The following is a 14,051-nucleotide window of genomic DNA, read 5'->3' on the forward strand; positions in this document are numbered from 1 at the left end:
TGTTTGTCCGCGCGGGGTCGCCGTAGCGTGGGGGGTTGGTTCCGATTTCCCGCGCGCGGGATTCAAGCGGCGGCGATCGGTAACGGCCACGGGGCGGGGGACACGGGGAACACGGGGACCCCAGAGACCCCACGAGCCGTCCGTGGGGACAGGGCGGGGACACGGGGAGGGGACGGAGCGGAGCGGGGGGGCCGGGGCGCTGCTGCCCCTGCGGAGCCCAACGGGCGCCTGGGGTCAGGGTGCCGGGTGCGGGTCGGGTTGATCTTCGTATGGGATTTGTTGGGTGCGTTTGTTGTTGTTATTGTTGTTTTAATTCGATTTATTTTACTTATTTAGTTGATGTTTCATTTTCTTTATTTGTTTTATGATTATTTTTTGTTTTACTCTATTTGCTGTTTCAGTTTGTTTATCTGATGTTTCGTTTTCTTTATTTTTTTGAGCTTTTGTTCTGTTTTTTTATTTTACGTTTTTATTTCACTTATTTACCGATGTTCTATTTTATTTATTTTGTGATGTTCTTGTTTGCATTTTTATGCGATTTTATTATTTGCCTTTGAATGATTTTATTTGCATTTTTATGTTTTTTTTAATTTGCATTTTAATTTATCTTCATTTTTATCTTTTTTATTATTTCCTTTTTTATGTTTTTATATTATTTGCTCTTTAATTATTTTGTTTTTTATTTATTTTTATTATTTTATTATTTATTTCATTTTATTATCTATTTCATTTTATTATTTATTTCATTTTATTAGATTTTTTTTCCTTTTTTGTCTTTTAAATCAATTTTAGCTCTTATTTTTACCTTTTCATTTGACCCCATATTTAATTGACTTCTTGGCTTCCCATTTGATTTTTATTTCATTATTACTTTTTCCTATTATTCTTAATTTAAATTTTTTATTTAATTTTATTGTGTTTTCCTTTTACTTTTCTTTCCCCACTTTTACTTTTCTTTCCCCACTTTTCTTTCCCCTTTTACTTTTTCTTTCCCCTTTTACTTTTTCTTTCCCCTTTTACTTTTTCTTTCCCCTTTTTCTTTCCCCTTTTTCTTTCCCCTTTTACTTTCCCCTTTTACTTTCCCCTTTTACTTTCCCCTTTTACTTTCCCCTTTTACTTTCCCCTTTTACTTTCCCCTTTTACTTTCCCCTTTTACTTTCCCCTTTTACTTTCCCCTTTTACTTTCCCCTTTTACTTTCCCCTTTTACTTTCCCCACTTTTACTTTTTCCCCACTTTTACTTTTTCCCCACTTTTACTTTTTCCCCACTTTTACTTTTTCTTTCCACTTCTTTATTACTTTAATTTTTTAAAATTATTTTAACTTCTTGATTTTTTTTTTTTAATATTTTTTTCCTTTCGACCCCATTTCCCTGTTGAATTATTTTCTATATTTCGTTTGGCTGCTTTTTCAGGTCGTTTTCTTGGTGTATTTTTTTGGTTGTTGTTTTTCACGGTTTGGTTTTGGTTTTTTTTGGAGGGATTTGGGGGTTTCTAGTCGTTTTTTGTTCAGTTTTTCAGTGTTTTTTTGATTTAATTGTATTTAACATCCCATCGTGATGCCCATAGGGACCCATAGGCTGCAGGTGACCCCGGCACCATGGAAACCTTCAGGTCCCCCAACCCGGCCCAGAGGGACAAACCCGGTGAGTCCGTCACCCCAAACGTGGGGGTCACCGGGATCAAACGTGTTTAAGGAGGAGCCTCAGGGGGGGTTTGCTGAGATATGGGGCGAAAAGGAGCTTTTCAAGCATCCAAACAATCACCGTTTATAACCAGAGCATCAAAACTCCTCATGGAACCGGTTCGGTCGGAAAAGACCTTTCTGATCGGCGAGTCCAACTATTGAGTGGTGGTTTGATCTGTCACACATGGGGCTGCTTTTGTTGTTTTTCTTATATATATATATTCATATTTAAGTTTATTTTGGTGTTTTGTTGTCTGTTTTTTTAGCCGGGGGCCCAGTTTCCATCACCATCCCGGCCTCTCCCTTCATGCAGAAGTTGGGATACGGCACCGGGGTCAACGTCTACTTGATGAAAAGGTGTGTGTGCGAGCGCAGGGGGGGCTGGGAACGGCGCTGGGCGCTGGTTTTCCTCCAGAACCATAGAAATCATCGAATCACAGATGGTTTGGGTTGAAGGGACCGTTAAATCTCCCCCAGTGCCCCCTGCCATGAGCAGGGACATCTGCACCAGCTCAGGTTGCTCAGAGCCCCGTCCAGCCTGGCCTGGGATGTCTCCAGGGATGGTTCAGCCACCACCTCTCTGGCCAACCTGGGCCAGGCTCTCACCACCCTCAGCACAAACAATTTCTGCATCATGTCCGGCCTGAATCTCCCTCCTTAGCAGCGTAGGGGAAAGGGACCTGGGGGTCCTGGGGACAGCAGGGTGACCATGAGCCAGCACTGGGCCCTTGTGGCCAGGAAGCCAATGGGACCTGGGGTGGGTTAGAAGGGGGTGGTCAGTAGGTCAGAGAGGTTCTCCTGCCCCTCTGCTCTGCCCTGGGGAGACCACACCTGGAATATTGTGTCCAGCTGTGGCCCCTCAGTTCCAGCAGGACAGGGAACTGCTGGAGAGAGTCCAGCGCAGCCACCAAGATGCTGGAGGGAGTGGAGCATCTCCCGTGGGAGGAAAGGCTGAGGGAGCTGGGGCTCTGGAGCTGGACAAGAGGAGACTGAGGGGGGACTCATTCCTGGGGATCAAGATGGAAAGGGGGAGTGTCAGGAGGATGGAGCCAGGCTCTTCTGGTGACAACCAGTGACAGGACAAGGGGCAATGGGTGCAAACTGGAACACAGGAGGTTCTGCTTAAATTTGAGAAGCAACTTGTTGGGGTGAGGGTGTCAGAGCCTGGCCCAGGCTGCCCAGGGGGTTGTGGAGTCTCCTTCTCTGCAGACATTCCAACCCGCCTGGACACCTTCCTGTGGAACCTCATCTGGGTGTTCCTGCTCCATGGGGGGATTGACCTGGATGAGCTTTCCAGGGCCCTTCAACCCCTGACACTCTGGGATTCTGTGAGACTTGTCCCAGCTCCATCAGCCCGCACAGGGCAGGAACAGGACTCTTTAGAAGCACATCTTCCAGCTTCCACCCCAGGAGCTCGCTGCATGTGCAGCTGAGAGACAGATACAGGTGGCACCTCTGCAAGAACCACCACCATCTGCCCGCGGCGCTGCCCGCAGAGCGACGGCGTCTTCCAGAGCTGGACACGGGTCTGTGGCCGCATCCCAGCTCCTGGTGGCCAGCGTGGCCACATCCCAGTCAACACCCCACACCAGCACGACATGAGGGGTCACAGCTCGGCCCCCCAGCTCTGCCCAGGAAGGCTCCGCATCCTTGGGCTGGGCTCTTCCTGCTCCTCCTGACCACAAGGCATTTTGAGGCAGAAAAAGCCTGTTTGGGGATTATTCATCCTCTCACCACCCTCAGCACAAACAGTTTCTTCCTCATGTCCAGCCTGAATGTCTCTCCTTCCGTTTCAAACCGTGCATTATTATGCACCTCTACCATGTGCACACGAGCAGATCTTAGTTTATTTTAGCATTATTCTCTATTAATTCCACCAAACGAAGTCAGACGCTCTCCAGAACGGCTCCTCGGTGACCCGTCTGTGCTTTAACCCCGGTGCTGCCCGCAATTCTGAGTCGGGTGTGTGTTTTCCCCCGCAGGTCTCCCCGCGGTTTGTCTCGCTCCCCTTGGGCCGTGAAGAAGATCAACCCGCAATGCACCACGAAGCAGCAAAGCGTCTACCAGCAGCGGCTGAACGACGAGGCCCAGGTCCTGAAAAACCTGCAGCACCCCAACATCGTGGGTGAGTTTCCAGCACGGCCCGCGTTGCTTTAATTGTGAATGACGTTGTTGGAGCTGATTTTCAAAACCTGCCCTGCTTGGGTGGAGAGGTGGTGGATGAACCATCCCTGGAGATATCCCAGGTAGCGATAAAATCATAGAATCATTTTGGTTGGAAAAGACCCTTGAGATCATTGAGTCCAACCATAACCCACCCCTGGCACTGCCCCATGTCCCTGAGAACCTCATGTCCGTCTGTCCAGCCCTCCAGGGCTGGTGACTCCAGCACTGCCCTGGGCAGCCTGTTCCAACGCCCAACAGCCCTTTGGGGAAGAAATTGTTCTCCAGATCCAATAACAAGAACAATAAGAAGATCCAATGATAAGAACAATAAGAAGATCCAATAACAAGGCTCCGGATCCCCCTGCTGCCCCTTTGTGTGTGACAATCGGGCTCTGTCATGCTCTTGGCTCTACAATAGGAATATTTTGAGAAGGTGCTTTAGGCTGTGTTTAACTTTGCTCTTGTGTGAAATCCCTCCAGCAGGAACAGCAGCTTTGTTTGACTTCATCCTGTTGTTTGTGCTTTAAAGTGCTTGGTTGAGGTCACTTGTGTTCGAAAGGCTGCGTGCAAAGAATGTTGTTTGTACCCCTAAAGCGGCATCTGTCGCGAATTTAAGAGCCAGGATAGTCTTGACCCTTCACATTGCGAACATTTCAGTGCTTTTGTCTGTAAGAGGTGCCGTAAATCATTTATAGGGTGAGAGTTCTGCTATGCGGTTACGCAAGGCTTTGCCATTTCTAACCCCACCTGAGAATTGTTCATGGACGGGAGTAAAACCTGGAGGAAAAAGGATGGGCCGGTCCGTGTGTGTGTTAATCTTGCGGGACGGCCCCTGTGACACTGTGGTTTGACTTATTGAGTGTCACCTCATCCTCTGTGTGCCTCCTGCTTTTTGTATTGGGGGACGTCGGTGCCACCGATCTGCTTCTCCATCCTATAAAAATCAGGGTAAAGGTCCTTGCCCCGGTACGGGGTGTAAAGCTGAGCGGGGAAAGCACCCGCATAGCAGCTCCCAATGCTCCATCAGGCCGGAAAAGGCACCGAAAGGCTCGTGTCCGCTTCGACTCTAACAAATAATCTCTGTTGGAAGGTTACCGGGCGTTCACCGAGGCCAACGACGGCAGCATGTGTCTGGCCATGGAGTACGGAGGAGACAAATCCCTCTACGACTTAATCGAAGAGCGAAGCGGGGACGCGCTGGGCCCTTTCCCGGCTGCCACCATCTTCAAAGTGGCCTTGAGCATGGCGAGGGGGCTGAAGGTGCGTTCGGCCGTAACCGGGGCTGCTCTGGAGCCGCGCACGCTGGGGGAATAACGGAGGCAGCAGGTGCAGAGTAGATGCTGCGACGCTTCGTCTAAAGCCTCGGTGGGCTCTTTTTTAGCGGGGTGCTGTACAGACTTAGGTCAAACCAAGCCCTGAAGCTTCAATGAGCTTGTTTTTAGGGGAAAAAGGGAGAAAACGGAGCCTCAGCAATGCTGTGGAGCTCCAGGGATCAAACAGACGGGTCCTTGGCCACTTGTTAACACCCATGTGTTGCGCTCACGCTCAAGTGTTCGGTGCTAGAGGCAGTTTAGTAAAAAGCAACCATAAGCCTCCGAAATTAGGCTGGGGGAACAACCTGCCCTGTGTTTTGTACACGTTACGGATAGTTGGTTTTAAGGCTAAATATGTTAAATATTAAGAAGTTGGTGCTTTGTTGTCCAAATCCGACGGCTCCTCCCGCCTCGCCGTAGCTGTGGCTGCGTTAACGGCCTCTCTGTGCCCTCAGTACCTTCACAACGACAAGAAGCTGCTCCACGGAGACATCAAATCTTCCAACGTCGTCGTTAAAGGGGATTTTGAAGCCGTCAAGATCTGTGACGTGGGAATGTCGCTGCCCCTGGATGAGAACATGACCGGTAGGTCGAGGGGGAAGGACGTGAATCCTCGGTGCATGTACCTGGGAGGGAAGGACCGACGGGTGGTTTGCAGCAGCATCTCTGGGCGCTCCAGCGTTAATTCTCCAGCCCTTGACGTCCGTCTCGTGCCCTCCACAGTATCACAGTGTGTTTGGGATTGGAAGGGACCTCAAAAGATCATCCAGTCCAATCCCCCTGCTGGAGCAGGAACGCCCAGGTGAGGTCGCACAGGAACATGTCCAGGCGGGTTTTGAATGTCTGCAGAGGAGACTCCACAACCCCCCTGGGCAGCCTGTTCCAGGCTCTGTCACCCTTACTGAGAAGTTTCTTCTCAAATTTAAGTGGAACCTCTTGTGTTCCAGCTTGATCCCATTACCCCCTGTCCTATCATTGTTTGCCACCGAGAAGAGCCTGGCTCCATCCTCATGGCACTCACCCTTTATATATTTATAAACATTAATAAGGTCCCCCCTCAGTCTCCTCTTCTCCAAACTAAAGAGCCCCAGCTCCCTCAGCCTTTCTTCATAAGGGAGATGCTCCACTCCCTTCAGCATCTTTGTTGCCCTACGCTGGACCCTCTCCAGCAGTTCCCTGTCCTGCTGGAACTGAGGGGCCACAACTGGACACAAGATTCCAGGTGTGGTCTCCCCAGGGCAGAGCAGAGGGGCAGGAGAACCTCTCTGACCTACTGACCACCCCCTTCTAACCCACCCCAGGTCCCATTGGCTTCCTGGCCACAAGGGCCCAGTGCTGGCTCATGGTCACCCTGCTGTCCCCAGGACCCCCAGGTCCCTTTCCCCTACACTGCTCTCTAATATGTAATTTCCCAACCTACACTGGAACCTGGGGTTGTTCCTGCCCAGATGCAAGACTCTACACTTGCCCTTGTTAAATTTCATCAGGTTATTCCCCGCTGCACACGCTCATACAGACACAGAATTGCCGGGATGCTCGCGTTGAGAGTCTCGGATCTTTCACAGGGCTGGGAGGAAGCACGAGCCAAACACATTACAAACGAGAAGCAGATGCCTAACGGCGTCGCGGCTTGGCTGCCAACAGCAAGAAGGGGTTTGGGTTCATCACAAGAATCACGCAGCGCTTGGGCCTGCGACAGCCTCGTAATTTATCAAGCTGCTCCATTACATTTTTATTAGTAGCTGTTCCCTTTTATAAGGAGCGAGAGAGCTGGAGGCAGCGCCCCAGTGTAATCTCCTGAAGAGGAGTGTGGTTAAAATATCAGGTTTTGGGCTGGTTGAACAGCAAGAATTCCTCTCCACCCACTGGAGGTTGGCTTTGCCTCCGTGTCTTGAGGAGACAACGCGCACCCCCCAGGGGTGATGGTGTTGGGTCCATGTGGCAGCCAAGGATTAAAGCCCAACAGCGTGGAGGGATTTTGGAATTGGCTTCTTGATCAGCCACGTGAGAGAAGTTTGAGCAGCCGAGATCTTTCCCCAGCTCAGGGATCTGCGGGGGAAATGCGGCACCTGGATTTGGGGAGCACTGCTCTGAGTTAGAGACGGATAAAAGGGATCCAGTTGGCTTTGGGGAGCGCTGCCCCGAGTTAGAGACGGATAAGAGGGATCCAGTTGGCTTTGGGGAGCGCTGCCCCGAGTTAGAGACGGATTAAAGGGATCCAGTTGGCTTTGGGGAGCGCTGCTGGGAGTTAGAGACAGATAAAAGGGATCCAGTTGGCTTTGGGGAGCGCTGCTGGGAGTTAGAGACGGATAAAAGGGATCCAGTTGGCTTTGGGGAGCGCTGCCCCGAGTTAGAGACGGATAAGAGGGATCCAGTTGGCTTTGGGGAGCGCTGCCCCGAGTTAGAGACGGATTAAAGGGATCCAGTTGGCTTTGGGGAGCGCTGCTGGGAGTTAGAGACGGATAAAAGGGATCCAGTTGGCTTTGGGGAGCGCTGCCCCGAGTTAGAGACGGATAAGAGGGATCCAGTTGGCTTTGGGGAGCGCTGCTCTGAGTTAGAGATGGATAAAAGGGATCCAGTTGGCTTTGGGGAGCGCTGCCCCGAGTTAGAGATGGATTAAAGGGATCCAGTTGGCTTTGGGGAGCGCTGCCCCGAGTTAGAGATGGATTAAAGGGATCCAGTTGGCTTTGGGGAGCACTGCCCCGAGTTAGAGACGGATAAAAGGGACCCAGTTGGATCTGGTGCTTCGTTCATCGTTACTTCAGCTCTCTGAGGCTGATTAAGGTCAAGGAGGCATTAAATTGAACAAAGTGGTTTGGGCTGGTGTAAAGGAAACAGAGGGAGTGTGGGGGGAGGTTTTGGCGCCTCACGAGGAGCGGGGTTGGGGTGGCTTTGTCCCCTGGCTTGTCTGGGGACAGAGATGTGTCCTGGGGGGGTGCGCTGGGCAAGGGCCACAGGTGGGTACAACGCAGGTAACCCCCCCGTCCATCACGGGGTGCTCAGAGCGGGCTGAGCCCCGAGCGCAGCTCCGGCCTTCGGTTCTTCACGCTCTGCGTGACCTTGGACACTTTGCTGCAAAAAATCTCACTGCGACGGTGTCTTGGTGCCTTTGGAAGTCCCAGCGGGCACCGGAGCTGCGTTGTTTCCTTCCAGTGAGCGACCCGGAGCTGTGTTACGTGGGCACCGAGCCCTGGAAGCCCAAGGAGGCTCTGCAGGACGACGGCGTGATCACCGACAAGGCCGACATCTTCGCTTTCGGGCTGACGCTGTGGGAGATGATGACCCTCTCCGTGCCCCACGTCAACCTGCGTTGTGACCCTGACGATGAAGGTTTGTTTCTCCGCTGAGCAATTTCTGCTCCTAGAAACGCTTTCCTCCCTCGGGGGGATCGATTTGTACAGCTGCAGCTCTGGGGGGGTGCTGTGTCCATACCATCAAAATGACACAGCCAGAAAAGCCTGAAAGGATGCGGTGCTTGAAATGGTGCACCAAAATATTTAAGGCAGCTGAGTCACAGAATCACAGAATGGACTGGGTTGGAAAAGACCTCAGAGGTCATCGAGTCGAACCCTTGTCCAACTCCAGCCCATTGACTAGATCATGGCACTAAGTGCCATGGCCAATCTCAGTTGAAAAACCTCCAGGGCCGCTGAGTCCAGCACCTCCCTGGGCAGCCATTCCAATGCCTGACCACTCTCTCTGCACAGAATTGCTTTCTAATCTCCAGCCTCAATTTCCCCTGGCAGAGTTGAAGCCCATAGCCCCTTGTCCTATTGCTGATGCCTGGGAGAAGAGCCCAATCCCCACCTGGCTAGAACTGCCCTTCAGGTAGTTCTAGAGAGTGCTGAGCTCACCTCTAAGCCTCCTCTTCTCCAGACTAAACAAGCCCAGCTCCCTCAGCCTCTCCCCATAGGGCTTGTGTTCAGGTCCCTTCCCCAGTCTTGTTGCTCTTCTCTGGACCCGCTCCAGCACTTCAATCTCTTTCCTGAACTGAGGGGCCCAGAACTGAACACAATACTCCAGGTGTGGCCTCCCCAATGCAGAGCACAGGGGAAGGGTCACTGCCCTTGTCCTGCTGACCACGCTGGTTTGGATACAGGACAGGACACCATTGGCCTTCTTGGCCACCTGGGCACACTGTTGGCTCATGTGGAGCTTCCTGTCCATTAGTCCCCCAGGTCCCTTTCTGCCTGGCTGCTCTCCAGCCACTCTGTGCCAGCCTGGAGGCTGCAGGGGGTTGTTGTGGCCAAAGGGCAGGACCCGGCACTTGGCCTTGTTGAACTTCATCCCATTGGAATCAGCCCCAGTCTTTTAGGAAGAAGCTAAAGCGGGGATGCTGTGAATGTGGCTGTGAAACACCCGCTCCCCTCTGACAAAGCACAGGGGAAGGTTTGAGTTGCTCCAGGGATTTGTCACAGAATCATCGTGGTTGGTGATCCTTCCCCTGTGCTCTGCATTGGGGAGGCCACACCTGGAGTATTGTGTTCAGTTCTGGGCCCCTCAGCTCAGGAAAGAGATTGAAGTGCTGGAGCGGGTCCAGAGAAGAGCAACAAGACTGGGGAAGGGACTTGAGCACAAGCCCTATGGGGAGAGGCTGAGGGAGCTGGGCTTGTTCAGTCTGGAGAAGAGGAGGCTCAGAGCTGAGCTCAGCACTCTCTAGAACTACCTGAAGGGCAGTTCTAGCCAGGCGGGGATTGGGCTCTTCTCCCAGGCATCAGCAATAGGACAAGGGGCCATGGGCTTCAACTCTGCCAGGGGAAATTGAGGCTGGAGATTAGAAAGCAATTCTGTGCAGAGAGAGTGGTCAGGATTGGAATGGCTGCCCAGGGAGGTGCTGGACTCACCGGCCCTGGAGGTTTTTCAACTGAGATTGGACACGGCACTTAGTGCCATGATCTAGTCAATGGACTGGAGTTGGACCAAGGGTTGGACTCGATGATCTCTGAGGTCTTTTCCAACCCAGTCCATTCTGTGATTCTGTGACCTTTAAGATCATTGAGTCCAACCATAACCAAGCCCAGCACTGCCCCAGCACTGCCTGCTTGTTCCTGGGGAGCAGAGCCCGACCCCCCTGGCTCCAAGCTCCTTTCAGGCAGTTCAGAGATCAGAAGGTCTCCCCTCAGCTCCTGTTCTCCAGCTGAACCCCCCAGGTCCCTCACACTCGTGCCCCAAACCCTTTTCCACCTTCTCGCCCAGATAACTCTTTTGACGAGGACTCCTTTGATGAAGAAGCGTTTTACGCGGCGCTGGGAACCCGTCCTGCTCTCAACATGGAGGAGCTGGACCCATCCTACCAGCGCATGATCGATCTCTTCTCCGTCTGCACCAACGAGGAGCCCAAGCAACGCCCGTCGGCCGCATGCATCGTGGAAGCCCTGGAGGCCAGCGCGGCCCAGGATTAACAGCGCTTGAGCTCAGGGATCGCCGCTTTCTCCTCTTGAACTCCTCCAATTAGGAGAACATGGGAAGTACAGAGAGAAACAAGCTCAAAGAGCAGCACTTCACACCTTTTATTGAGCAGGCAGCCCCCCAACAGCGTCCCCTGCAGCTCAACACCATGAGGGCTCCCAGGCCTTATGTGCTGGGGGAAAATCCTGTTTTAAGACATCTCATAGTGTATAAATTTAGCAACAGCTTGTACTGAGTCTTTTACCTTTCCCAGCGCACGCTGCAGGGAGCTCAGGGAGGAAACAGCATCTTTATATTAATTAAAGTTTTTAAGTTACTCACAATAAAATTTAACTTTAGAAGAAACAAACCTACCGGAAACACTAACCCATAAGACAACTCTGTACACAAAGTGACCCGTTCTGCCCCAGCTCGCTCGCACGGGCAGGGAGAACTCGCGCTCAGCAGGAAAACGGCCTTTAGCCGCCTAGCAAGGCTTAAGTGTTCATTTCAACATTGATTTTTAGATTATTTCGAAGCTCAACTTGTACTGATATGTTGGATCAGTTGGTATGAATAAAATTATAGACAAGGAAGTTGGGGGTCTGGCAGTATTTTGTTGCGAATAACTTGCCATCTGGTGTGGGGTCGGAGAAGGCGATTTCGTCGGTGCTCAGGTAGCAGCCGTACATGAAAGTGCTCCTGAAAAAGAGAGAAAAGAGGGTGCTGCAAACAGTTTCACAGTATGTTTGTGATTGGAAGGGACCTCAAAAGATCTTCTAGTCCAATCCCCCTGCTGGAGCAGGAACGCCCAGGTGAGGTCGCACAGGAACATGTCCAGGCGGGTTGGAATGTCTGCAGAGAAGGAGACTCCACAACCCCCTGGGCAGCCTGGGCCAGGCTCTGCCACCCTCACTGAGAAGTTTCTTCTCAAATTTAAGTGGAACCTCTTGTGTTCCAGCTTGATCCCATTACCCCTTGTCCTATCATTGTTTGCCACCGAGAAGAGCCTGGCTCCATCCCCATGGCACTCACCCTTTATATATTTATAAACATTAATAAGGTCACCCCTCAGTCTCCTCTTCTCCAAACTAAAGAGCCCCAGCTCCCTCAGCCTTTCCTCCCACGGGAGATGCTCCACTCCCTTCAGCATCTTTGTTGCCCTACGCTGGACCCTCTCCAGCAGTTCCCTGTCCTGCTGGAACTGAGGGGCCACAACTGGACACAATATTCCAGGTGTGGTCTCCCCAGGGCAGAGCAGAGGGGCAGGAGAACCTCTCTGACCTACTGACCACCCCCTTCTAACCCACCCCAGGTACCATTGGCTTCCTGGCCACAAGGGCCCAGTGCTGGCTCATGGTCACCCTGCTGTCCCCAGGACCCCCAGGTCCCTTTCCCCTACACTGCTCTCTAATATGTAATTTCCCAACCTATACTGGCACCTGGGGTTGATCCTGCCCAGATGCAGGACTCTACACTTGCCCTTGTTAAATTTCATCAGGTTATTCCCCGCCCAACTCTCCAGCCTGTCCAGGTCTCTGATGGCAGCACAGCTTCCAGTGTCACCACTCCTCCCAGCTTGGTGTCATCAGCAAACTTGCTGATAGTACACTCTAGTCCCTCATCTAAATCGTTAATGAATATATTGAATAATACTGGCCCCAGTACTGCCCCCTGAGGCACTGCACTAGATACTGGCCTCCAACTAGACTCCGCACCATTGACTACCACTCTCACTTAAAACACCTTTTCGAGGTGTTTTCCCCCAAGGCTCCTTTGCAGGGAGCTGGTTTTGCTTCCATCACTTGGTTTGAAACCAGAGGAGACAGTTGCGAGGTGCCAGTTTGTCATCTTGGATATAACCAGGAGGCATTTTAAAATGAGCAAGAACAACGGTGTAAGAGCAAATACAGGCATAAAACTCCCAAAATACAGTTTGACATGGAAACCTGGAGGTTTTAGTTCAATATCTTGAAGCAGTTCCCGTTTGGAGCCCAACACGGCACCCAGGGCCTGCAGGGTGAAGACATTAAACACTAAACCATGGGAGAACGTGGAGAATATTCAGAATACTGTGATTATACACAAATATATACATAGGTACCCATATCTCTGTGTTTTATACACACAGAGTGAGCAGATATAAGATCTGTGCTCCTACAGACCCACAGACCATCAGGCTCCCCCTCAAGTGAATCTGTATCAACAGACAAGGGGAAGATTTTAAATCTTCCACTTCGGTTCGAGCTTTTCAAGCTCAGAATTTCCTGCCTGGAAAAATCTCAAGTGTTTTGGGCCCATCCAGTAAAATAAAACATAGAATATTTTTTTCCCCAACAAGCACAAGTTTCTCTTGGAAAATCCAGTCTGTGTAGCTGTGTTTCAGGTTCTAGCCAGAAATTAACAGCTTGGCCTATGCTTGTATCAGATTTTAAATGAAAATATAAGATATACAGAGAATATTTGATTTATATCCTTCCAGTGTGAAGCGGGGCTGATGGAAAGGGGAAAATTTGCAGAATCCCAGCATGTCAGGGGTTGGAAGGGCCCTGGAAAGCTCATCCAGTGCAATCCCCCCATGGAGCAGGAACACCCAGCTGAGGTTCCACAGGAAGGTGTCCAGGCGGGTTGGAATGTCTGCAGAGAAGGAGACTCCACAACCCCCCTGGGCAGCCTGGGCCAGGCTCTGCCACCCTCACCCCCAACAAGTTGCTTCTCTTCTTTCAGTGGAACCTCCTGTGTTCTGGTTTGTAACCATAAATACTTTTTGCTGCGGTCGTGGTTTTCCCTGTTGAAGGACAAACCCGGGATGGGATCCTGCTCCTACCTGACCACGTCCACCATGCGCCGGGCGATGCCTTTTCCACGCTGGGGCCCGAACACCCAGATCCTGCTGACGCCGCAGAGCGCGGGCTCGGGCTGGCTGGAGCAGCGCCAGGCGCGCTGGGGCTGCGCTGGGGCGTGCGCATCGGGGGACGCGGCGGCTCCCGCCTCCGACAGCACCCGGAACGCCTGCGGGACGAGAGGACGTGGCAAAATGCGCCTTATCACCCTGAGAACAGCACGAGCTTTGCTTTAATTTCTTTGTTGTTGTTTTTTTTTTTTCTTTGGGAGGGGTTGTTTTTTCATAGAATTGTTGTGGTCGGAGAAGACACTCAAGATCACCAAGTCTAACCGTTACCTGCCCCATGTCCTTGAGAACCTCATGTCCGTCTGTCCAACCCTGCAGGGCTGGTGACTCCAGCACTGCCCTGGGCAGCCTGTTCCAATGCCCCACAGCCCTTTGGGGAAGAAATTGTTCCCCACATCCAACCTCAACCTCCCCTGGCGCAACTTGAGGCCGTTTCCTCTGCTCCTGGCGCTTGTTCCTTCACTCCAACTCCTTTCAGGCAGTTGGAGAGAATTGGTTTTATTTCCTCAGCTTGATCTCCCCCCATCCCACATTTCTAACACACAAACATCCCCAGTTATTCGCAATTGCCCCTCTCCCCCTCTAATT

General features: G+C 51.6%; 2 protein-coding genes across 3 annotated transcripts in view; one reads left to right on the forward strand and one right to left on the reverse strand.

Annotated features, from left to right (window-relative positions):
* Window positions 1-11,148, forward strand: PBK (PDZ binding kinase). Of its 2 annotated transcripts, none has more exons than XM_082048232.1 (8): window positions 1-79; window positions 1,568-1,644; window positions 1,952-2,042; window positions 3,668-3,810; window positions 4,942-5,111; window positions 5,620-5,749; window positions 8,318-8,494; window positions 10,361-11,148. In XM_082048232.1, exons 2-8 carry the CDS (start codon window positions 1,599-1,601, stop codon window positions 10,564-10,566), a joined length of 963 nt encoding a protein of 320 aa, XP_081904358.1. In that variant the 5' UTR covers window positions 1-79; window positions 1,568-1,598; the 3' UTR covers window positions 10,567-11,148. The 2 variants fall into 2 exon arrangements, with proteins under 2 accessions (XP_081904358.1, XP_081904359.1); XM_082048233.1 differs by lacking the exon at window positions 1-79 and adding an exon at window positions 238-283.
* Window positions 10,660-14,051, reverse strand: part of ESCO2 (establishment of sister chromatid cohesion N-acetyltransferase 2) — a 23,864-nt gene continuing 20,472 nt past the window's right edge. The window contains exons 10-11 of the mRNA XM_082048214.1: window positions 13,380-13,564; window positions 10,660-11,254 (exon numbers count right to left, since the gene is read on the reverse strand). Of these exons, the coding sequence (XP_081904340.1) occupies window positions 11,116-11,254; window positions 13,380-13,564 (324 nt within the window). The 3' untranslated portion in view covers window positions 10,660-11,115. The remainder of the gene's footprint in view (window positions 11,255-13,379; window positions 13,565-14,051) is intronic.

This window comes from Streptopelia decaocto, assembly GCF_964273445.1.
Source record: "Streptopelia decaocto genome assembly, chromosome: 3".
Classification (NCBI taxonomy): Eukaryota; Metazoa; Chordata; class Aves; order Columbiformes; family Columbidae; genus Streptopelia; species Streptopelia decaocto.